A 27,248-nucleotide genomic window follows, 5' to 3' on the forward strand; every position below is an offset into this window, starting at 1 on the left:
GCGATATGTTCCTACAATTAGCATTTTGCATCCTGGAGAAATTCATATTGTAAGAATGCACTTCTTTACCATTGTGTTTGGCAAGTCGGAATGGCTGAGCATTGAATAAGCTAAAGGAACTATCATTTGCAACGCCAAGTTGGCAGATATATTGGCTTTCGTATCAGATGTCATTTAACTGTGCCAAGCCATAAAGGCAGAAGAATTTTGGCCATGCATAGTAAAATATGAATTCACAATGCACATGTTCTTTAATGTGATTACTATTACCCATGCAATCACCCAATGAATCATCCAAGAAGACCACTAAGGTCAAGAAGAAGGGTGTGGAACAAAGAATACAGTTGCATGAAAAGAGAAGAAGTTATCAATAACTCAAACAAGAAAGTGATATCATGAAAGAAATTGTGTCAGCTCATGGTAGTGTAGTAAATAGGTCTCGTTTTGTAGTCAGGCGATGGGTTGCTACTCTAACACCAAGATGCTCAATGGTAGGACAGTGGCGTCCCAAGCCTAATACTGGGTAGGGAGGGCCTTTCTCAGTTGAGATTGTGTGGGGAATACTTATAAGTCCACGGTTGGGAGGTTAAGCCCCTGATAATGCTTCTCCTCTCCACCAGATGCCAAGGCTTGCACGAGACAAAGATACGATTTGCATTAAAATATCTTCTAGTAACAGGTATTTTACTTCTATGATATTTGTAATTTCAAGTTGAAGATGTGTTAGATGGTTAATATCATTTAATCAGTTATTCCCTTCAATGCTTAGAAATCAAGTTCTTTGTTTTTCAATGTATCAGTGAAATCAGTTGATTTTTCATTTGAACATGAAATGTAACTGCATGAATGAGATAGGCTTACTTGATGGTTGTTATAGCTATCCTTTCTTCATGAGAACATAAATATGAACATATCTTTTATTCACAACTAATTGTCATAATTAGAAATGGGAAAAGGGGGATGTTACAGTGGTTTAGTTGCCCTAAGTGGTATTGGCTATTACGATACAGTGGTATAAAATTTTGTGCCCTAAGCGATATATTTGGACTACCCTGGGTTTTGCAAATGTTGCCCTAGGTAGATTCCAATTTCGGAATTTAGGGTATTACAAACTTAAAATCCTCAATTTAGTTTTATTTGATTATGCCTTCAATTGTTAGTTATGATATTTCACTTAAACTTATTGTAACCAATAATCTCTTTTGTATGAACATGTAAAATAACTGTTTTAACTGCCTTCTCATGAATGTGAAGCAGTAATTGTATTTCGATGATATGCTAGTTGTTAGCTAAGGCTCGAGAAAAGAGGATGTTACACACATAAGTGATCCCTCTTGAGATTTACATAAGGATTGTTCCCAATTCCAATACCACCTCAGCATGCTTGTTTTAATAATGATAGGTTTCTTTAACATATCACCCTCTTTGCCAACCGTAGCTTACTCACATTCAAATGGTATCAATTTGTTATATTATTAAGTGTACTCATGGTTGTTCTTTTGTTTACCTAGAAAAAGAAGCATTTCATATGAAATGGAAACAAAGGTGAAGATTAACAATTAGGAAGATAAACATTGTGCATCAAGATTGGTCGCATACAGTATAGCTAAATCTCTCCTCCAAATCATCTATATGCATAAGTTGCAATGTAAATAAATACCCAGATCTCATATTAAATAAATCATATCCTTAAAAACACAAATTTATATATCAATTTATTTTAAGTCCATTATATTGATAAGTACAAAGGATTCTAAAGGAATGAACTAGAAAATAGTACAATTTTGAACTGACAATAAAATAGTAAAGGTTAGATTTACTTGTGCCAATAGATAGTAGAACAAAGCAATGCTTATTGCATAGAGGCCACCAAGGTCTGCGAGGAATGTCACTGCATCATGAATAATACTAAAAGGTATGAGATGTGAAGCCCCAATGGTTGTTAGAAAATAATCAATTTAAATATTAAGCAAAAATGATCATGAAAATAAACTTGTTTCTGATACAGGTCATTTAAAAGATCGACCCAAAAAGACTACATGTGGTCAATCAGTTGATTATTTGACTGTAAGCATTTCAATTTCGCATTTCTAAAAAACATGACATAGTGCAGACATGTAGCCAGCACATCCAAACCATTAAAATCAATCGTTAATGTCTTAGAAAAAACATGGTGACCCTTTGAAAAAGGAACAAAAAACATGTGAATCACCACAATTTAAATACAGCATGTTAAACAAATAAACCCAGTTTTGCAGAAGCCAAAGAGCCATTAAATTGAGAAAACAAGAATAAACAACAGAAGCCAACTTGGAAGGTCAAATGAATATTGACCAAAGACACCCATTACTACATGATATGAGAGTACTAGACCTATGCTTTACAGAGTTTTCAAGATGGGGACGTGTTTCCAATACGAGTACGGGTCGAAGCCAAAATTTAGGGGACAGTGATTAAAAACATAAGGGATTTTTTTATATAAAGAAATAGAATTCAAATATACATATCATCACATTGATAAACCATTCATCATAGACATTTTAGAAGATCAACACATGGAAAATTATCAAATGGCAAATACTAAGTACCTCCATTATAACAATATCACATACATATATAGCAAAAATCAAAATGCCTAAAGGCTCCAAGTATCATGCATGAAATCAGAATGAAATAAAGAAAAGTCCAACTAATATAGTTAGTAAATACTAAACGCTATCTTTCCTCACTGTTGCTGCTACTCTATGTTTTTTTCCTTCCTCTTAGCAAGTATATCAAATCTAAAAATGAGTAGAAGAGTTAGTGTTTTAATGTTTTAATGGACCAAATATAGCTTACGTATTTTAATTATGTCTTTATGACAATTAGGGTCCCATGTAGACAGTAAAAAAAAAATTTAAATGAATTTTTGGGGGTGTTTTGCCTTTACCCAATTGGCTGGAAAAAAGGGGGATGGCCAGCAATTTTGGGGACAGATAGAGAATGGCAAAATTGTCCCCGGTGCTGCTGGTCGTCCCCAAGTTTCCTATCAAAACAAATTATTCGTTTCGGGGGTGTTTCTGAATTTGGCACAAAGGGGGCAGAAAAAATCCATCCCCGCATCCCCATTTCGTCCCCAGAATGGATACGAACCCAAAACCATAGGGGATGCATCCCCTTGGAACACTGTACTAGACAACTACAAACATTACTGACATGTAGCCAGCACATCCAGACCATTAAAATCAATTGTCAATGTCTTAGAAGTAACCTGGTGACCCTCTGAAATAGGAATTAAAAACATGGGAATCATCACAGTTTAAATATAGCATGTTAGACAAATAAACTCAGTTTTGCAGAAGCCAAAGAACCATTAAATTGAGAAAATGAAAATAAACAACTGAAGCCAACTTGGAAGGTCAAATGAATCTTGACCAAAGGCACCCAGCGCTACATGATATGGGAGTAAAAGACAACTATGAGCATTACTGACTAGCCTTGAAGTTTCAGCAAAGAGGAAGAATTACACATACATCCAAACTTCCATCTTCAATGTAAGAACCTCTTGTGGATTATAACTCCAACAAACACTGATTTCCTATGTAAATGATTTGCTCTTATACCACTGGAAGAACCCTAGGTGGTTCTAACTCTGACATCTATCTCCTAAGGATATTGTTTTCGCAATTTAAATGTTTTCTAGCATTTTTCAATATATATACTTTCATGATTTTTTATAATGAAGAACAATTAACAAATTAACAAACTGGAATCCGCATTGCTACTGACCATAAATTGAATTCTCTATTTCGCTCAAAACAAATTACAAGGGAGTTATTTTGAAAAAGATAATCATCAAATCTATTTAGCAAACAATAAGAGACCTGATTATTATAGCGCATTGTTTGATACATCAACAGTTCATCAAGGAGCCCCATCAATTTGCACCAAAATCTTCTACGCACACTGTTGAATGTGATGGAGAGCCCAAATACTGACCAAAATCCTCCTCAATCCAAACACCACCTCTTATGGACTCACGTGAGAGCCTAGATAAGTCATGGAAGGCTTAATGACGTGTGGTCGATGCTTTATGCTAAACATGGATGCTCCTAGTGCCTTGATTTCCAAACACTAGGCACTAATTATTAGATAGCAGTTGCTCTTCCCTTCAAACTGAATCACTTGTCAACCAAAAACCAAAATCTTTGAATTTAAGCATAATTATGACCTTTGTCTGAAACCATCACTGATTGCACAAATCGTTGGATGTTTACCAATTTGGAGTGCTTTGGCAACGTAGAATTGCAATTCCACAAACATGCATAAAATAAAACCTTTCAACCAATATCATGAAATATCAAATGCATAATGTATGATTTTATCCTTGCATTTATAGCTTCAATCCCAATCAACCAGTAGCTTCTTGAATACTCTTTTCATAACTTAAAACCAAGCTTAGGCAATTGAATATATTTTCTTTGTTGCAAGATAAATTATAATTCCACCAACTTAGGTGCCAAAGTCATTTCAATGAAATAACAAAGGCAATTAGTATACTCAATAATAAGCTTAAATGTAATTATTAATTAAGTTTAACCTAATTAATAATTATAAAACAAATAACTAGCTTATTAAATTCTCTTGGTGATCAACATCAATTCCAAGTGTTTATTGCCTAAACCTAACACCTCGGTGCCCTGCCACGAAGAGTGATTGGTTGTAATTGACTCAATAAAATAGTAAGTCCCAAACTGGAATGTTTGTTGATATCCCCACAACTCCACAACACTACCAATTGATTAGGTGCCCTGCTTGATATAGTAACCTTGAGTTCCCCAAAATAATAAATTACTATAAATTGTAAGCATGACAGTCTGACTCAAATGTAGAACAAACCTTAACATCTATGACCTCTGGAGTGGGAAAAATGGCCTATGGCTCGACCAATTCAGACCCTCTACCCAACAAACTTAGCCTATAAGGGACAATGATAGGCTAAACTAGGAAAACTCCATTGCTCAGAAAAAAGGGGACAATAAAGTCTTCCCTCTCTAAGATTGCTTGTCCTCAAGCAATCACGACTGCAAAGAAACTCGATTGAACTAGAAGTCCAAAGGAAGACTGAGAAATATACCACACTAAAACACAACGGCAACACTAGCATAACCACAACTATACAGAAATGAACAATCTATCCGTCCAATCTCCGCATTAAAACTGTGCATTTGAAACAAATCATGTACATAAAGATCAAAGGTAAAACTGCTAGTAACCCACACAATATACAAACTACAATACTCCCTAATGAACTCAAACTAGAACCTTGATGCACGTGAAGGATCCCATAGCACATTGAAGAGTGTCCAACCAAATATACTAGGATCCCAAATCTAAAATAGAAGCCTACCGAGAAGGATAACCTCAGACTTATGTTGCACCAATTTGATCATAATGTCACCATGTTGCAAATGGTGAAGCAACCCAGTGAGACCCATCCAACTTGTTGTGTTAACCCCGCCACCACCTAGATCCAAAAATAAACGAAATTCACATCCATCTATCATAAGGAGGTGAGACTATTTAGAAGCATCTATCAATCCCCCACGGGTGTGAAATCCAATCGTACTATGGAGATTAAAACTCCTTAAGGTGTTTGTATCACAATCACTATCTCCATCCTCTACTAAGATGCCATGGATGTGATGACTTTGCAAGTTGTCCCCCACCAACTTGCAACTACTAAATCCATCTATTGAAGATGGTGAAAACCAATCCCACAAAGGATACTATAACCCTGGAGCCAAGATGCATCATCAAGTCCTCCACATGTGGATCAAACAAATAATGACGAGTAAGCCTCACTGTGTAATTATGGTAATAGGCTCTAATCTTGGTCAATGTCACATCACTAATAACTCTAGGATCAAAAGATGGCTAAACACTAAGTATGAACAGCTAACTGGGTAGATGCCCTGCCAAGTCTCTCCACATAACCAATAGCATAATCTCTATCATGATACTAGTGGAGGTATTTAAATTTAAATGCCTCCAAAGCACAACAGGATGGCAGAAAATCATTCCAATACCATTGTAAGAACCCTTATGTATTCTTAACTTTAAAAAAAGCTATTTTACCATGCAAATAATTTTCTTTGATACCACTATAAGAACCCCTAATGGTTCCAACTCTAACAACTATCTCCAAAAGATATTGATTTTGCAATTGAAAATTTTTTTGGGATTTTCAATATATATACTTTTATATTTTATGATATTTAAGAACAATTTGTTGGCTAAATATTTTGTAAGTCATTGTAACCACAACTTACAAAATTGTGACTTTAGACAATGTCTCGTAACATTTCTCTCTCTTCTCAGCAATAGGGGAGGCTCTCCTCTTAACGTAGGCGGCTTCAACAGAACCTTAACTCAAATTACAAGAGAGGTGATTCTCTTAGTCAATTCCTCTTTTTTCAGGAATTATTTATAAACAAAAACTTTCAAACTTAACAAAAAGGTCCTTTTCTTACAATAATTTCAGTAGCTTAGGGGTTGGCATAAGAACAACAACAAAGACAGCAATCTTCTTTATACTTGGTGGAACAAATTCATGAACCCAAAGTCTATTGCGCTTATTCTGAATGAAGATTCTATAATCTGAATTAATGGTAAGGCGTAAAGTCTCTTACTGAAAATCCATAAACTTGAATAGAAATACTTACAATTAAAGCACACAGTCTTTCAGTTCTAAGTAGTTGCAGCCACTATCAATTATAGCAATTCTTCCTTTTGAAGCACAAAAACTCAAATTGAATTGTAACTCTGAAAGCTCCAAGTTTGCACAATTAAATTCAAATCCATCTTGAACAAAGCATCGAAGTTCGCGATCAACTCAATAAAATGTCGCCACATGACAATTTGGATTGGCACAAAGTCTCAAAGCAAACTGCCTTTTTTACTGAAAGCAACTCAATTTACACCTGATCTCAACATGTTATGGTGCATTTACAAACTGGCAAAGTTTTCAAAAGATAATTATTTACAATGAGCTCCCTCCTTTGTATAGGGAAAGAGTGGAGAGAAAGGTGGAGAAAGAAGGGGAAAACACTTAACCACCTTGACTTATTCTCTAACCAGCTGAAAAACTTTGACTTATTCAATGCTACAAGGCTTAAAGCACTTGCAACATGATTACATGAAACAACTTTGCACGTGATACCATCACATGCAATTACATATTATTTTTACATTACATGTAAATTTTCAATTACAGAGTTAAAAAATTCATAATTCTTTCAATTACAAAGTTACAAGACACGACATCTATTTGCATTATTCTTTCTCACTTTTCATGCTTCTACATCATGTTTTGTGTTTGAAGTTTGACAAAAGCATCATGAATTGGACTATAAATTTGCATCCTTGATTGTTTTGCATCATACCAGTGGTTATTGAGAGAGTACCTTTTCATGAACATTTCAGTATTGAAAGCATTCTATGCTTTCATCATTCCATCGCTCATCCCTTTCTTTGAATGGTCCATCATGTTGTCATTCTTGCCACATGTCATTATTTAATTAGTAGAAAAGCCATCGCACAATCTTTCAAGCTAGGGTATTACGAATTTGGAAGAGTATGCATATAGTATACAAGCAGGATTGAGAGAAAAAAAAGATTGGAGTAAAGTTGATGAAATCAGCTATTCGTCTGGGAAAGGCTAAAAAATGGGGTTTTCTGGGAATACTGCATGAATGGACAATAAGCTTTGAGCAAAGAAATGAGGTGCATATGCATATATACACAAAGGGAATTTATTCACTCATAGGTAGGATCTTTATGTCCCATCACAATCAACTGGAAAGCTCACAATGCATATAAATGGGAATTTCAAGTCAATTTACAACATTGGCAAAGAGGGGAATAGTATTATAGTAAATTAATGTGTTATTAAACAGAGATCATAAATGATCTATATATCCAATTTTATACAGATGAATGGTTCTATAACAAACAACGAGAGAGAAATAGATACATTTTGAAGAGAGAGAGAGAGAGAGAGAGAGAGTTTCCATACTGAATAGAGAGAATATGCAAACATAGAAGAGGAGTGACCATTAGAAATATAAGTAAATAAAAATAAAGTAAATCTACAAAAGAGAAAGAAACATAAATAGGGAGATTTAACTCTGATACCCTCCCTTAATGGTCAATCTAACTTCAAAACAAAACAATTTGTTGGTGAATCCTCAAAAGGTGTAAAAGGCAGACTTGAGTTGATCACTGAGCTCTACAATATTGGCCTATGGCTGACACCCTCCCTACTTTCGTTATTCAGAAGCATTGCCAGTCTTACATTCTTGGATCACATGACCAAATTTGTGGCAATAGTTGCACCAGCTTTGCTTCTTCTTGGGACTATCCTGAGACTGAGAGGATGACTAAGATGGGCCTTTATCCTTGTGAAAGGATTGGGCTGAAAATGCTTGTTCAGAGGAGGTTGAGGGAGCAGTGCTACCAAACTATTGTTTCCAACAATCCTGCTGTAGAAGTTTGGTGCACAAATCTAGAAATTTAAGGTCAACATTAGTTGCAGCAATGTTGAGCGTCTCAATAAAGTTCTCATAGGATGGCAGTAGACTTTTCAAAGTAATGACCACCATTTCCTCTTCCTCCATTGTACGACAAATGGCCTCAAGCTAATCTCTCATGTCCTTAATCTTGAGAAGATGTTCTTGTAAGGATATGTGCACATCCATAGTAACAGAGAATAGATGATTCTTTAGAAAGAAAGCTCTTTTTTTTGTCTAATGTCTCATGGAGATCCTTCAATGTATTCCAAATCTCTACAGCTATCTTGTCAAGTGACACTTGAGGCAGTTGATCATCAATAACTAAAAGCTAAATGAGCATAATCGCTTCACTATTACGCTCATCAAACTTCTCTTGAGTAGCAATGGCTGGGGTAGAACAAGTCTCAGTATCCAGAACAAGCACCTCAAGGTGATAGTACTTGAAAATCGTCATAATTCTCTACTTACCGGTGTTGTAGTTACTTCCATTGAATCGTTGACTTCCTTCCAAGAGATTGGTGAGAGATGCCATGACATGCTTTTGATGCAAAAAACATGAATATCTGAAAAAGGCATCAACAAAGACCTAAAAAATTGAAAGGACACCTAAAAGAGAGCTCGAAAAACTCAGAAAGAATCTGAAATTAGATTCTTAAACCGTTGGCTCAAAAATTGAGGCATGGATAACGATGCACGCAAAAAAAAACAGAGACCAACCCAGTTGAGATCTATAAAAAACCACCAAGAATTTACAAACAGTTTTTCAAGAAGGCAAATAATCGAAGAGTTTCGCAGAAGCCCTAGTCGTTTTTGAAGAACCCAAAAATTTGTAGGTTTGACTATAAAAATTTGTGGAAATCAAACACTATTAGCAGAAAATCAATGACAGGGGGTTGTAAAAACCCTAGACTGCTCCGAAAAAAGCATAGAAGGGTTAAAATGCCTGAAAAAACAGCTGCAACTTAGCAGAAAAAAATGCATTTCGCAATCTCAAGAAAATTTGGCAAAAAGGGAAGTTGGTTGTACACAAATAGATGCCGAAGAACAAAGAGGGAGTAAAGGTCATTGTTTGCAGGGAAAAATTCTGCTAAAAACCAAAGAAACAATGACCAAACGCAATTTTGAGGTCAACTATTTTTATTTTCTGCAACAAAAAGAAACTCCTTCCAGACGCCTATGGCATCAGTCTTGACATAGGAGCAAGAAAAAACATGTAGAACTGGTGTCGGTCTAAGACATAGAAACCCTAGTCGAAATCTAAAACAAATTTCTACAAACAAAAAGAAATTGAACACACCTAAGCAAAGGATGTTGATAATCTTAAGTCTAAAATTTCATGAAGACATTAAAGATTTTCAAAACCCATTTCAAAAAATTTCAGGAAATTTCAATAATGAAACTATTATTTTTCAAAAAATTAGCTATGATACCATATTATGGTAAAATAATGAATGTATTATTAAACAAAGATCATAAATGATCTATATATACAAGTATACATAAGAATGTTTCTATACTGGACGAAGAGAGAAATAGAAACATCCTGAAGAGAAAAAGTGTAAGTCTCCATATTAAACAGAGAGAGAATATGGAAACATAGAAGAAGAGAGACCATTAGAAATAGAAGTAAATCTACAAAAGAGAGAGAAACAAAAATAGAGATATTTAACTCTAAGAAGCACAACACTTTAAAAGTGAGCTTTTTAACTTGCACTGCAGAACGGAAATAGTTGCTCTCTATATGTAGCATTCAAGGAATTTCCTGTATTTCAATTGTTCTCCAAAGGTAAGTACTTGCTTCTTTTTGAAAACCAATGCTCTCTCAAAGGACCACACAATTTTGAAAATGATTTTTAAAAACAAAAATGTATACACAAAACAAGAATAAAATAAAAGAAGCCCTAGCTTGCACCAAAAAGAAATCAACTAAGAAAGTATATCTTTCTTAAGAATTACAAATGCGATGAAGAAAGCTAAAAACTTTGAAAATATCTTGCCTGATTTTGAATCTAGGAAAACTCTTCAATATTGCAGCTATATAGGCAACAAAATTGACCAAATCTTCTTGTGAAATCAATGCATTTTGGAGTCATGAACAAATGCTTGACTAGTGATGATGATAGAGAATAAAAATGCACCAAAATAGCAACAAGAAAGGAATGATTCAAACCTGCAAGTAATGAAGATGTATTTGCATCCACAAATGCCATTTTTGGCAAATGATGCCCTAGATGGGCTTCAGAAACAAATTTGCAGGTATATACTTGGTCATTGTTGCTGTTTAATGCCAAAAAAAGGGGTTCTAAAATCTCAAATACAACCTCTAATGAAGTTGTTTTTTACCTCCAGTCCCAAAAAGGGGCATTGACAATGCAGTTTCATGTATATAACGCTGCATTTTTGCATTAAAATGCCCTATATAGGCTTTGGAACAGAAAATGTGATCCTTGGATAAGTTGATTTGGTCCAAAATGCCTAAAAACAGTCTTTAAAACTTCAAATACATCCAGTAACAATCATATTTTAACTTCTTGATTGCCCAGCTCAAAAATGAGCTTTACAAACTCAAAAACATGCTCTAAATGAATTGTGATTGCAGGCCCAACTCAAAAATGGATTTTACAAACTCAAAAACATGCATGTAATGTCTACATTTTCACCCTAGATCTCCACAGACAGATTTTAGAGAAGTGATTACATCCAAAAATGACTGAATTTGTGCTTGCCCAGCCAAGAAACGAACTTTACAGAAGTGTTTGAATATGTTATTTTTAGTTTATATGCCCAAAAATGGGTTTTCAATATAAACTTGCATGTGAAACATGATGTTTATTTGATCACAATCAGCCCATATGGGCTTTAGCAAAGGAAATATATATTAAGAACTCCATATTTTTCCCTTTATATGCACAAACGGGTTTTCAATAAACCATTGCATATTTAAAACTTTAAATGATTTGCCATTATAAACCAATGGTGGGCTTTATAAATGGATTTGCAAGTCATTAAGTTTTATTTTAGAAGTAATAATGAACTTTTTAATATGCAATGCATATAAAAATCCCCACTTCTACCTACACATAGGTTCTCCTATTTAAATTTATATGTAATCTAAACTTTAATGAGGAAATATGTAATGAGACTTTAAAAGACCACCCTTTACATTAAAAACTCATAAAGTCTCACATATTCAATGTGATATTTAAAAATGGGATTTTAAATCCATCTTACATGTAATTAACACCTTTTATATGATGCATTTGCCAGCAAAAAGCCCACTAATGAGAGATTTTAATTAAAGAACAAGGATATGCAGTCAGACTGAAAAAACCCATCTGCTCTAATTGAGGCCTAAGATAGCTCAAAACAAACAGAACTGAAAATGCCGAAATCCTAGGGCGAAAAGGAAACCAAAAACAAAGAACACAACAATCAAGAAAAGACTCTCCTTGAAGAATTTAGACCACAAAGTTTTCAATAGGGTTGTCCAATTTTGCGAATACAAAATTGAGGACAACACATTAACAAACTAGAACATAAATTCCTACCAATAATAAACTGAATTCCCTATTTCGCCAAAACAAATTACAAGAAATTATTTTGCAGAAGATAATCATCTAATCTATTTATCAAATAATAAGAAAAACCCCATTATCATAGTGCCTCTATTTGATACATCGGCAGTTCATCAAAGAACCCCATACAATTGCACCAAAATCTCTAACACACTGCTGAATTTGATGGATAGTCCAAATACCGGTCAAAACCCTCCTTGAATCCAAACACCACCTCCTATAGACTCACGTGGGAGCCTAAATGATTCACCACAAACTTAATGAGGTATTGTTGATGCTTTATACTAAACATGGATGCTCTTAATGCCTTGATTTCCAAACATTGGGCACTAATTATCAGATTGCAGATGTTCTTCCCTTCAAACTGAATCAACTATCAACCAAGAACTTTGAATTTAAGCACAATTATGACCTCTATCCAAAGCCATGACTGATTGCCCAAAATGTTGGATGTTTCACCGATTCTGAGTACTTTAGCAATGTAGAATTGCAATTCCACAAGCATGCAAATACTAAAACCCCTCTCCAAACCTCTCAACCAAAATCACCAAATATCAAATGCATAATGGATCATTTTATTCTTGCACTGAATGCATTTATAACTTCAATCGCAATCGACCACCAGATTCTTGAATACTCTTTTCAAGACTTAAAACCAAACTTATGCAATTGAATATATTTGCTTTTGTTGCAAGATCAATTATCTATTTAATTATAATTCCTCCAACTTAGATGCCAAAGTTGTTTTAATGAATAATAAATAAAGGCACTTAGCATACTCAATAATAAGCTTAAATTTAACTACTAACTAGCACTTGCATCTAAAAGAGATGCAACGATTACACCGATAGTGAGAAATACATTATTTAATATAATGGAGGCCTAAAAGCGGAGGAGGGAACCGAATGTATTCTCATTTTATTTCTTTGCATTCTACTTCATCTTCTTCTCCTTTTCTAGATGGTGTTCATGAGGCTCTACGAGACTATTGTGGGCAGGTTCAAGACTTCGAGGTCTTTTCGAACCTGAACCAAAGCACCATTTGGGTGAAGCAAGGTTGCTCTCTCTCACCCACTTCGTTTGGTATTTATATTGACGAGCTTGAGGCTTACCTTCAAGATTCCTCGCTCCCTGGTGACAACTACTACTTACACCAAGTCATGATCTCCATTCTCCTCGTTGTCGATGATGCAATTCTACTAGCATCTTCTCCGGAGGGGCATTCGAGGCTTTTGGATAGGCTGGCCTCTTTTTGCGAACAACATCAACTCGTTGCGAACCTGAGTAAGACTTGGGTTATAGTCTTCAACTGCTTGAAGACTTCATACCTCCATTTTTGTTTACAGGGCAAGGAGATAGAGATTGTTTCTTCGTACACTTACCTAGGGGTGAAGTTCTCTGGCCTCCATTTCAGCGTGCAACCTGTTGTTTAGCCTAGGATTAATAAAGGGTTGGGTTCCCCTACCATGTTAGAGAGGCAGTGCTTCAAATACCATTTTCAAGATACTTCTCCAAAATATCCCTCCTAGACTCTTTGGTCAAACCCACAACCTTATATGGTTCTGTGGTTTGGGGCCCCTCCCTCTTGGACTACAACCGGTCCTTCGTCGAGTGGGTTTAGACGCTTTTCCTCAGGCGAATCATTAAACACCGCCATTCTACTCCCCATAGTGTTACTTTAGTGGAGTTCGGGGCTTGCCCCTTTAGACTTGTAGTCATCTTTGATCTTATTTTATTTCTTCACCGTATCTGAGGCTTTGCGGATTCGACTAGTGACCAACACAAATATTCCTATCTGGCTTACTACTCTTCGATCACTATTGTTGGTTCTGAATTGTCCATTACGGCCTGCTACTAGTGTACTCAACGCACAAATATACTAGGGTTGATCAGGATTGAAATTGATCGTCTCCCTCCAATCAATTTTCTTTGAATGCTCCCGCTCATTCCTCCCCTCTCCTCAGGAGCTAAACAGGCATGTGAGACTTGATATTTAAAGACAGTACATTAGGACGACTTGGATCAACCCCACAAGAGGGTTGCGTCCGTAGATGGCCCATTATGCCGAGCACTTCTTAGATACCTGTGATGAGATTATCGTGTGTCCTACTTATGTGACTTGACATTCGTACCATGCCCTTCGTATCTCTCTTGGTTCCTAATGGAGCTCAAATTTGCTTGCAAAATTTTGACCTCCATTTAAGTAATAATACCAAAGTTTCAAGGGGATGAAGTATTGTCATATAAAGACTGAAGTTATACACTTTGTTGTACTTGAATGGTGTGCATTTAATGAGAGGTCAGTGAAAGTCAGTTAGAAAAAGAACATAAGTGATAACTATGCCTTCTGGCATGTTCGAATCTGATTACTGACTACAGAATACATTATTGAGTATTTCATTTCCCACATTAGAACACGAGATACATAGATCAAAGTATGATACAGTTAAAGAACAATGCACTGAATATGCATGTGTATGGTTTAGTGAATTTATACTACCAATGCATACTCTAAAAGGCAGATTCTTCAAATGCCAATACACAAATCTCCAGGAACTCTTCCAGCGTTATCTACCAAAGTATATCTCAGGCCTGCACTATTCACTCTAGATAATGCCCAGCCTCAGTAATCTTGTTGCAGCTTCCTAATGATTGAACTTCATTGAGATTCAGGAAGGATAATCATGATGATACACAACATGTGATCATATAAAGAGATCATGAACTTGTCCAGCTTATCATTTTTTAACATAACGTGAAGACAAAGAGAGTAGGAGACCAGACCAAAGGTTGTAACTCCAAACATCACAGATCTGTTCCATCTATATTTATCAGCTATGCATGGTTCTGTTGGGTCTAAGTACAGCACCCAGCAAGCAACATAATATCTAAAGATTTACTGTGTTCTGATTTCAGACCAAGTGCAAGTACTTTCAGCTATGTAAAACACCGCAAGGACAAACTGCATAGATGGAGACAGAACGTTGTTTTCTACCTGATGGTGGCAAAGATTATTAATACCAAAAATTAAACTCGGAAGCTATCTAATATGCTGATTTGATGGTGAGATTATGAAATACAAAGGACAGATTATTTCTAGTGAATGGCACCCAAAGTCTGGCTATTATTAACAGTGGTCTATGAAGAATTGCATATATAACACAAGGAATGATGGGCCCGATGATGATTAATTCCTGAATGCTGATAAAGGTCTCCAGTCAGAGCTTCTTCCTAAATAGTACTCCAAAACGAAGCTACAGGAAGTCGAGTTATGCCTGAACAATGAAGAAAGTAAATGATAAAATAAACAAAGTATATCTATGAAGGGCAGAAAGCGATTGCAGTTGGTAAAATTTCTAAAGATCGATAATATAAGCTTCCATGTCCAAAGCAGCATTTATAGACTTTATACACATTTAGAAAAATCAGTGAAATAAACTGAAACAAATGATAATAATTATCATATACTTGAGTGGTGACCATCTGCGTAACAAAGTGATATGACATGTAAGCACACAATATGAATCATGTCGCCTCATGGAGTTCGAAGTAATAAATTTTATTGAATTGAGGCTGTTGATAAGTCAAAAATATCCAGAGCCCGAAGGAAGGAAGACACGAGGACATTGGTTGCCTTTTGTGTTATACACAATACTCTTTCCTTTTCACCCGACTAGTACCACTGATCTTACACAGTCTTCGTCTAGGGATGAAGTTGTGCTTAGACTATTGGATCATACTCAGGGTTGCGGGAGGCACCATTCTCATTCATCTGAATTTTGCTTCTTTTCTTTCAGCAGAGAAATATGAAGACAATCGTGCCAGCGAAAAGGTATTCAAAAAATAAACTTAGCAACTATATTGAAAGAAGAATATCAATTTAATTTACGGCATAGTATATTGTTTTCAAGAAGTTCTCACAATACAAGGTTAAAGACTCACGCATAATCAAGGAGTTGAAGTTAAAAGTTAAATTTTAAAAAGAAGACAATACAATTTAATTGTTAGTAATGAAACAACATAAACTTTAGACTTGGAAAGTCACTTCCCTTGTCAAAAAGGATATAAATAAAACTTATTTCATTTTACAACAAGAGGAATAAGAATCAACATAGTTGAAGACATTGTAATATTCATCATCCGAACAATTACATTTTATTCTCTTAGGAGAAAAGTGTTTTTATCTTATTATTGTATGGAGGAATAAGGGGTCTATTATGACTTTGTAATACAAAGTCCATTATTTTATTTTTTAAATAAAATAAAATGTCTTTTGTTTATTTTTAAATGGCGTGGAGATTTAAACTACAGGCGAATCGTCCTTCATAATTATATTTTACAATTTTGTATATGATTTTGATATCAAATAAGTGGACATGGTCAATTAGCATTTTAGATTTGATTATCATAGGTGTTGTGAAATATTGAATTGTTTCCATACCTCTGTTCAGTTTGTCTCCTTCTCAACAGAGTTAAAATTCAATCTAGACTAATTTAAGATTGCATTATAATTGGTCTGTCGCATCCGGATTATTAAAATTGTTGGCAGTATAAGTGCATTGAACATTATGAAGTTGTACGTGAAAATTCACTGAAGTTGACTCTATCACCCGAATGAGCAAAGGCACTGGTATTTTTATTTAAGTCAGAAAATCTACATATTCCTTCTACAAGCATCAAATTCATTATTAACAAAATTTATACAAAACATTCAATTATCAAATATTCAGCATCCAGTTTCAATTTCATCGAGTTCGAAGACCTTGCCAATTGGAGAACTCCAAGTATTCGCTATAGAAAAGCCTAGAACCAGATAGTCTGTGTTATGGTGAAGGTTTACCCACCTGGGTGTAGTAGAGCCTGAAGTGCAGGGTAATCGAGAAGTATTCCCATTCGTTGGCCAAAACTGATTGAGAAGTCCTACCAGAGAAGTGACAGGCTCTTGGATTTCCAATCTGTGGTTTTGGGAACCAACAGTTCCTTCAGAGTTGGACCCCACTAACTTAGATATCAGAGTGACCATCACATCAACAAAGAGGACCGTATTTGTCATTTAACGTACCTTAGCGGAGACAGAAACACAGATTCACTTCATCTTTCGTTGTCTTATCTACTATGATATCAGAGGGAAGTTTTACCGCCTTCTCCAAGATTGCAGGTCCTTAATGGCTTTTTCCAGCTACATTGACCAGCAATGTTTGGCACTCTATCTTTGGGAGGCCAATCAGCTTCGAGACCGTACTTTACAGCTTCATTTTCCTCAACGTCGGGCATTAAATCAGTGTATCAGTGACTTTTATGCACCCATGTCCCCTGCCAGGGGCATGAAGTGGCAACTTTGCACTCTTGCTCCCAGCTAAATTAGATCAATGAGACCCTGTTCTGGACTTACCAAATAGCGGCACTCCTCATCCGACAATATTCAGAGACATTTTGGGACTCTTGGTCGCTCTATTCCTTATCCTTCGGTGGTGGACTTCTTCTAGCCAAGGAAGGACCCCTGGTCATTGGCATCTTCCTTTGCTTCTTTGTTGCTTTGTTTACTCTTTTGTAGGCACCATTTGGTGTCCCTACTGTGGGTGGTTTCCATTGTTTGTAAACTTTCAGTCCCTAATAAATTTATCTTATCTTATCTACTCCTCTTTTGTTTCTCCTCAATTTTTTTGTCTTTTCCTTTTCATTCTCCTCCTACTTCTTGTCCTCTCCCTTCTTTGTCTTATCCTTCTCTTCTTCTCCTCTTCTCCTTCTCCTCCCTCTTACCCCACCGCCCCTCTTCCCCCTCTCCTCCTTCTACTTCACCTTCCCCTTCTTCTCCTTCTTGTTCTCTTTCATCTAGAGGAGAAAATAGAAGTCAAATGATGTTTTTAATTTTTTTAATTTATTTAACAAAGGTTCCTTAAATTTAAATGTTGTTATTATGAATACTCCTTAATGGGTAAATAGTAAATACTCCTAATTCCCTATTCATATGTGATCTTTTATGTACCTTGCATATGCTTTTGTAATATATATATAATTATAATATGAAGATTCCTTGTGGTAAAAAAATCATGAGGAACATTTAACATCTACATCATCTCAATGAAATTCAATATTAACTAAGAAAATGAAATTGACTTAAAACTATAATTCTATTGATAAATTAATAAAACTTATTGTAATTTTTGCAAAAATATCTTTAATTTTAATATCTATAACTAATAATAAAATGTGTACAAATTTTTTTATTAGCTTTAAAGTAGTTGTTTATATAAATTTTTATATTCACATTCTTAACTTCACACTTCTGTAAAAATTGGTAAATATCTAAATTGAAATCTCATTAAATAATGACAAAGTTTAATTTTTAAATTAAAATATTTATTCAAATTCAAATAAAAGATGTCAACAACCAAATCTATAACTATTAGTCTATTATATATAACTGAAAGTTAAATTGAAGCCTTTCAGCAGATTTTCTTTAAAACAATTCATGTTTACTAAAATTGATAGCTTGAAAGCTATTTGAGCATGAACGACATGTCCCAAACACATAACCCCACTTGTACCATGAAACTTATTTTTTTATCTTTTGATTTTTATTTTTTATTATTTTATTTTTATAGGTAAACGGCCGAAGCCTAGGTTAATTATTATTATTTATTGAAATTAATTATTACTATATGTTAAATTCAAGTAGATCCGAACCCAAGACCTCCCAAATAAGAGGCTCACAAGTTACCATTGTGCTATAAGCTCTTGCCTTTTTTTTATCTTTTGATTTATTTAAAATATTTAATTATGTTAATTAATCCTCATGATTAATTATTTTAATTTTACACAAGTCTGTTTCAGAATTGATATATCATCAGATTTTTTAATTTAAAATCAAAATCAATTTCGTAAGTTTTTAAATTAATGCTTCCTCGCTATCTGTGGTTATCTGCAGCACCCAGTTCAACAGAAGACCCTCTCTGCAAATTTCAATGCGCTCATTGTCTCGGAATAGGATTCAATGTCTGGATTAAACTGTACAAACATGAGTGTCTCTGCTTGCCCTCCCAAAGAATCCTGGAGAATTAGAGTGAGCTTGCTGTCCCAGTATGGAACATGAGCACTTTTGTTGGCTAAAGCCTGAATGACATATCCCAAAGAGCAGAGAAAGATTGATTAATGTGCACTGCTTCTTTAAGCCTATGCCCACTGACCTCTCACTTGTTAATCCTCTCACATCCAGCCAAATCAATCAAGATGCAAATGAAGACAACTTCTAAAGTGTTCCACAAGATAAGTTTGTTCCTTCCACATAAATAGTCACAATACTGTGACACCTGCTGCTAGATTCATTTAGGGCAGTAGCTCTTGCTGCTCTGTTCTTCTCACCTATTTTGATCAACTCCATAGCATCTTCTCTGGACTCAACAGGAAACATATTAGCATCAGGAACACTTGGCCATTGGCCTGATAAATGTTTTTTATTCCAAGATTATTTAGGGACCCATCTTTTGTCAGTATATCATCAACCTGTTCATTATAGATTTCAATCATCTGGATTCCAAATGAGTATTTGAACGAACCTTTTCTGTTTTCAGAAATTTGAAAAAGGTCAGTGAGTGCTCTACTATTAACTCTGGGATCTTATTTGGATCCAGTCATTGTATAGGTCTTTCCAGAACCACCCTACCCATTTGCAAAAATGCATACATTGTACTCATCTAGAACAGACCTGATCAATGGCTTTGTGTCACTGAATACTTCTTCTTGAGTTGCAGAGGGACCAAAAACTTTGTTGAAGGTGCACTTCTTTCTGGAACTCTAATCTTTGTTTTGCTAATTAAGACTAGCAATTAACAACTCTCCATTATCGCTGGTATATCCATTTGTACTCGGCTTTTCACAAGTCTTCACTCTGCAATACACATGGATATTGCCTTTCAAATCCTGGACTTCATTGTATAGCACTCTGTTCTCTGCAACAACCAGGGGACGGTTTGTTGCAGCATTCGCAAACCCAATTAGTTGTTCTTCCAACATTGAAATAACACATTAAGTTGTTCTTCCAACATTGAAATTTCATCTTTTTACCTATTTTCTAGCTCTGTTTTTTTCTGGCTTTTTTTTGAATGGAAAGTTGTTTTGGTAGATGCCATTCCAGCGGGTTGAGGACGGGGCCAACATTGAAGTCATTGAAGCTCCGGCACTCCAGCCAGATTCCGGTGTCCCTGATCCCAATTATTAGTTCTGAGCCGTAGTCAGATTCCGCACACAACCAGTCATCATTCGGCTTTAAGCCCAGAAACTCTAGTGATCGGGTTGTCTGCATCTGCCGGGCCTTGTCGAGACACAAGGCAATATTCTCGTCACTTTCTTGAGCTCTAACACTTGAGATTGAGTTAACCAAATCAAAAACCCTACACGCTCATCGAAGAAGGCCACATGTTTGCAAACTGCCTGCCACAAATCCCACTTTTACATCCTTTTCTGACACCATTTTTCTTTAACCGGCGTCAAACATTGATATCTAGTGAGCAATCCCCACATAAATAGCGTATCGGTTAATTAAGGTTAACTTAATTGACAATTATAAAATGAATAATTGGCTTATTAATTTATCCTAATGTTCAACATGAACCCCACGTGTTTACTGCCTGAACCTAATGCCTTGGTGCCCTGACACAAATGGCAACTCGCTATAATTGAATCACTAAAAATAGTAAGTCCCAAACTAGAAGCTCTGTCAATACCCTTGCAACTGCATCCTACTACCAACTGAGTGCAAGGCTCCGACATCATAAGGGATGAGGCCGAGATCGTGCCCCGGGTGATTTTGACGATGTGGATGCCCCTCAGTTCTTGGCTCTAAGCCGAAGAGGTTTCAGGCACGAGTGGGCCCGTATCGGGTTCCTAAAAAGTCTATGTGGTGGCCTCCACTGGTTCGTAGCTCGCAAGCTTCATGCCTCGTTGGGCTACCTCACAGGTCTGAACCCTCCATCAAAAAAAAAAAAAAGTAGTAACCCTGACTTCCCCGAAATAGTAACTTACTATAAATAGTAAGTATGCCAATCTGACTCAAACTAAGAGCAAACCTAAACATTCCTAACCTCTAGGGTAGAAAAAATAACCTTTTGCTTCACCAATTGAGACCCTCTATCCAACAGGCAACCTATGAGGGCCAATCATAGGCTAAACTAAACAAACTCTGATGCTCGTAGAAAAAGGGAATTTACATTCGAGTAAACCTATCATACCAAAAGCATTGTAATAAAAGAATTTCTTTGGTCTCTATAATTCCATTAACCAGTAGACAAAAGATCCATTAAGGATATCATTGTTTCACATGTAGTTAAAAAAACTTAGACTCGGCAAAAACTCAACTAACCCAAAAAAATGACAAATTCAAACTTACCAGGCAAAAAACTCAGCACTTTTAGCGAACATTTCAAAATATATAATTTCTTAAAATATTCTTTAAAAACACATGTATACATATAATTTTGTAATTATAAATATATGAAGCTATTATGAATAAATTTAAAACATTAAATATAGATTTATATCCCTAAATATAGGTTCACCACTCGTTAATCTATTTAATAAAATTAATAAATACATAAATTTAAAACTTACATAGACTTATTAATACATCTAAATTTCTAAAATATAAATTTATGAATACTGAATACAAAGTTAATAACATATAGATGTAAATTTTTAATATTAAAAATGTATAACTATTAAACTTGTGAATAAATTATTTGCCACAAATATTAATAATGTTATGCAACTGCAATAATATTTTTAAATTTTATATTTGAAGTTCCTATTCCGCCAAGCAATAATGGGGCACGATGGGAAGAACAGGAAGAATAATGGCACACAACGGCAACAATGAGAAATTGAGAGTGGAACCGCAGCTTTCAAATCTATTGTTGTGAATATGTAGTCACAACATTTGAATCGTTGGGAAATAAAACAATGTGTAATGTCATGTCCCCTCTTTTAGCTCAGTCTAGCAAAGACATGTGAGTTAGCTTATTATGGGGTCTTGTAGGCTGACAAGGTTGGATAGAGACCCAGTATGGTTATTCAGTGTTGGGGACTTGATGTTCTAGCAGTTATTGATCAATTGGGAGACGTTTCTTGTTTTTAGGAGGCAGTTCCTACTTTTTAGGAGGTATGATCTTGCCCAGGATTCGGTCTCCATGAGATTACTCTTTGGGTTCAGTTTCAGAGGGATTGGGCTTGTTTCCCAAATTTTAGTAGCATCCCTAGATTTTAGGGATGAGACTGCCAGTGGATCCTTGATTTCCGACTTCAGTCAAAGACAAGTGACAAGATGATTTTTATGGTTTGTGATGTCAGTTGAGCATTGTGTGGCTATTTGGGTTATATTTTTAATATTTCCTAAGTTAGCGTTTAATAATTAAATAAGGCTAAGTTATTAGCCATTTTGAAGTAATAAGGGATTTTTGGCCTCATCTGGATGCGCATCCTATGGTGTGATAGCTCATTGGAAAGGTCTCGAAATTCTCTAAATCTTTCTCTTTGGTCTTAGGGCAATTTAGTGAACAGATTTTTGTCTATGAGGAAAAAAGTCATTTTCTAGTAACATAACCACTTTAAAATAAGAAATTATAACACTTTCACTACCCAACGCCACATGGAGACATTTTTAGGGTTCAAGCTAAGTATGGTGGGTTATAAAGAGGTAAAGAGAAAGTTCTAATTCATGATTGACATATTACATTTTGGATTTGGGTTTTGGGCTGTGATTGAGCTTTCAGCATTTGGGATGCCAAACCCTCTTGCTTTGCCTGTTTGGGACGTAGCCCCCAAAATAGTGGTTTGGATTTGTTGTAGTCGAAGGCGTCTTGGAGATTGTGCATTGTTTCTCCTTGGGAACACAGTATTGAATTAGAGTTTCAGTTGGGATTTGGGCATTCTATCCATGTGTGGGCACTTTGCAACTGTACGGCAACACCTGACAGCCATATTCTTTCCCACGTGTAGCATTGGAAAGCTGAAATCTAGTCATATCTTCTTTCTAGGTTCATATTTCTTCTTCACGCCTTCAGGTTGGGTTTATCCTTGGTTGTAATCATCTGGATATTATTGTAAATCTTCATCCGGTTACAAACAAGGTTTTATATTTAAAAATCTGCTTGGAGCGAAATTACTTTGGCGTATTTGAAATATATTTTCAGAACTGGTTCAGGTTATTGTACTTTTGTTATTACTCATTGCAAAATCATCAAAAACAGAAAACACTCAAACCCTTCTGCAACTTCTGTCTAGCTCTGCAAAAAAATATTATTAAACAGGGAAAACAAATTTAAAAATAATAAAATTACAGCAGATCAGCAGAAGAGATCCATCAGGGATCTTTCAGTTAAAAATCCTAGAACCCACTGTGCTTCTTTTACATTTTCAGAATATGTCCTGCATTTTCAGAATATTTTGCTACTACATTGCTGCGATTTTTTGGAAATATTGGCAACAATCTTTTGAGCCCTAAAATTGTTTGCTATGGTGAGTTCTGACATATCAATTTTATCACATGATTTTCAACTATAGTTTCACAATCAAGTAATTGGTTTATCCATTTGTAGTGAGGAGATCATCTAAGTGTTCCTTCATCTAGGAGATCAGTGATCATCAATTTCAAAAGTCAATGTTTGCATAAGAGTTGGATCAAGTCTTGGTGTTACCCAGAGAAGGCAGGTGTGCAAGTAGACAAAGAAGCAATGTTTCAGAGATGACAAAACTGCTAGCTTCTTCGAGTAGCATTTTTGAAATCATCACAAGCAGTTTTAAAACTGCCAACCTTCCCCAGATGCAATTCTTACAGAATTGTTTGTTTCACAACCATCCTGCGTTGTCAGCATGCAATTTTGGAGTCACTGCCCATTGCAAGCTATGCTTTTGATCAGAAAGGAAAAGGAAGTTCAAGGGTTTTAAATGGTTCTTTTTGTTTCCCAAGAATGGGAAATGCCTTTTGCTTCCACATGAGAGATGGAAAGGCTATATGAAACTCTTCCACATTTTGTGGAAAGGTAAGTTCATTTTGGATCCTCATATTATGTTCATTTTGTAGGGAAGCTAATAATAAAGAAGAGATTTGAGGTTGCAAACTTCATTGTAGATGTTCTAGCTTGAAAGTCAAGTTGAAAAACTTGTTTGTTGTCATTTCCTACTTCTACAATATAGCAATTACTGGATATAATGGAATGAGGAGTTGGTAGGTTACTCTTGCCAGATTTTCTCCTTGTCTTCAAGGTATATTATGTGTATGGTCAATGTCTTGCACTATTTTTTATTTCCAATGTTTAACATGTCATTCTATGTTTGTTTAATGTGCAAGTAATTAATTAATCACACCAAGGAGTTGTTTTGCAATGTTTAATCAAGGTGTAATAACAAAATATAAGGTATTGATGATTTGTTGAGGAATATCTGCTCCACTTTGGGGATCAGGCGGCATTAAAACATGTTAAAAATACCTGATTTTGCTGGATTTTAAATATGGTAGATGAGAACTCTATGTGGCACCCATCATGAGGTCAAGTGGAAGTGGAGATTTGAATCCATTTGAGCCTGAGAGTGATGATAGGGATTGAAATAGAGCAATAAGGATGGATAGTAAGGAAGAAAGACTAAGAAGATCATAGAAGGATGTCTCCTGGGGCTCCAGGTTTATTGGCAAAATCTGCATGCCTGGGATCATTTTCCATCCATGCCATAACTTAGAAATTGGGTATTGAAACAGAGTGAAAAAAAGACAAATAGTACAAAGGACTGATCAAGAACAAGATGAGACAACTTCAGGAGGGAATAAAGTTTTGTTCAAGGCTGATGCTAAAATCAAACATCTAATCATTCAATAAACTGAATGCAAAGAAACTAGATTAATGGATTGCACACAAGGAGATCTATTTCAGTTTGCATAAAATGAACCCACAAGCAAAAAAATATTATCTTACAAGATTAAGATTATTTGATCGCACTGTTACCTGATATAAAATCATGTTGACTCTTCTTTCTAATAAAATTTATACTTGACATAATGAACAAATAGAGCAGTAAAATATTTTTTTATCCTCACATGAAGTTATTGTGAAGTAGATAAAAGATGACCAGCCAAGGATTGGACACCTCTTCTTGACTATGCAAAGTTATTTGAAGGGCCAACAAATGTCAAACATAATAGAGCTATCTACCAAATAAATCCCAATAACTTCTCAAAAGTCAACAAACAGTTAATAAATAGTCTGATACAACCATATAAAAAGCATAATTAAGGCATCATATGCTAACTACATCATTCCCACCCAAAAAAAATATACACTTCAAAGATCACAATAACTAAGTTAACTAGTTCGAACCATCGACTTGTTGTGAGGTTTTCACGCCATCGCCCTGTTGCAAATTGGGACCCCCTCTTTTTGCTTTAGAGATAGAAGTAGCGGTCTTAGGTAGTTTTAATTGGTAGCAGTTTTCAAGTCTCCAAGTCGAAGAGATGAGTTTAAGCAAGTTTGGTTTGCTGGGAAGTCAAGTCTCTCTGGGATGTGAGCAAGAGCTAGGCCTGTGAGCAAGAGCTAGGCCAAGATAGTCAATGTTATGGAGTTGAAATGAAGTGATCTATGATAAAATGAGCAAGAATCATTAGAAGATCCTTGTTCCAGCTTCAATTTCACCATAGAAAGTTAGGAAAAGTTGTGGGAGGTAATAATGTTGAAGGATGAATCCTAAAATTTGGCTAAGTCTAGAATTTTCTGAAAACTCCCAAAACTAAAATCTTTATTATAACTCCTATGAAGTTGAATCCTATCTCAAACATCCTACCAGTATTTGTATTACATGTAACTTAAAGCATAAGAAAGGAAATAAATGTAACTTGTACTTAAAAATCCTCCTGCCCTCTGGACTAAAAGAAATTGACTAGGTATGGCAGCAAGTTGAGTAGAGGAAAATTCCTTTGGGCATGGTAAATTCCACCAGAATCAAATTTTCCTCTAACAAGCTTGATTTCTGTTCTTTTGTTGCTACAATTCCTGTCCTCTCTCAAATCCACTTAAGGTATGTCATTTAGGAGTTTAGATACGCAAATTGAGATTATAAAGATGAAATGAGGTAAATACAAGACAAGAGAAAATCCCTCCAAGCGTGGTGGATGCCGCCAGCTCTAGAGAATTCATATTCCACTCAAACCCAAAATTTCTGCCCTCAAGTCTAGCTTTAAGGGGCATCATAAGGGTGAAACAAATCCATTTTGGCATAATTGTTGCATGTTTGAGCTTGAAAAAGGGTGGTTGGACAAGATTGAAGTGCTTGAACTGTGAAGGTGAGAAAATTCCTCTCCACTCCTTGGTTTCTGCTACCTTATTGTGAGCAAAAGTGAAGGTGTGATCAAGGAGAAACCACTGAGGGAAGAGACCACATGCTTCAACAGATTGAAAAATATAAAATGGCTTCCAAATGACAAGAAAAGGTGATTGAAAAAGACCAAGAAGAGATTCCTCAAGATAGGGAGGAATCTACCTGCCCTTGAGGAATCCAAATTCCTCTTCTAACTCATAATTCCACCTTGATAAAAAGAGGTAAAAACATATATTAGAATCCCAAACTGCACTGCAAAAAGAAAACAAGGAATAGATGGAAGATTTAGTGGGAGAAATTTGAGATGAGAAGTTGAAGCAAAAAGGCAAGTGATTCCTCTAGGCATGTTGTAATCCACCAGCCTTAGAGGAATCTGAATTCCTCTCCAAGGCCCAAATTTCACCCCTATGTAAAGTGGAGAAAATGCGAACTTAATGCCCTCAGACTTGAACAAAACACAATTTGAGAATGATATAATCCTAAGAATGAGAAATTAAGAGTAATTGGGTTGAGTTTCTTGAGATGAAGATTGAGTTGAGAAGAATCAAAAATTCCTCTTGGTTGATTTTATGCTCATTTAACCATGGGCAATGATTTGCCCTCCCAACTATAGACAATACTCGATTGTCTCCCCAAAGCACTGCAGAGAATTTGATCTGCTATATTATTATGTTTTTATTTTTTTCATTAAGAAAGGAAGATTTACTCTTCCTTAATATCTATCAGTGGTGCCCCTTCACCAAGGCTCACCACTCTTCCAAGAAAG

The 27,248-nt window shown here is 35.5% G+C and overlaps 1 protein-coding gene and 1 pseudogene across 2 annotated transcripts in view; both read right to left on the reverse strand.

Moving 5' to 3' along the window:
* LOC149534118 (uncharacterized) overlaps positions 1-27,248 on the reverse strand; it is a 143,008-nt gene that overhangs the window by 90,096 nt on the left and 25,664 nt on the right. For both annotated transcript variants that reach the window (XM_089804082.1, XM_089804083.1), the window contains exon 4: positions 1,821-1,891. In XM_089804082.1, the coding sequence (XP_089660208.1) occupies positions 1,821-1,891 (71 nt within the window). The remainder of the gene's footprint in view (positions 1-1,820; positions 1,892-27,248) is intronic.
* On the reverse strand, positions 19,036-20,140 carry LOC149534119 (kinesin-like protein KIN-14C pseudogene; annotated as a pseudogene).

The sequence above is a fragment of the Cupressus sempervirens genome, chromosome 10 (genome assembly GCF_028749045.1).
Source record: "Cupressus sempervirens isolate cs-2001-9-10 chromosome 10, ASM2874904v1, whole genome shotgun sequence".
Classification (NCBI taxonomy): Eukaryota; Viridiplantae; Streptophyta; class Pinopsida; order Cupressales; family Cupressaceae; genus Cupressus; species Cupressus sempervirens.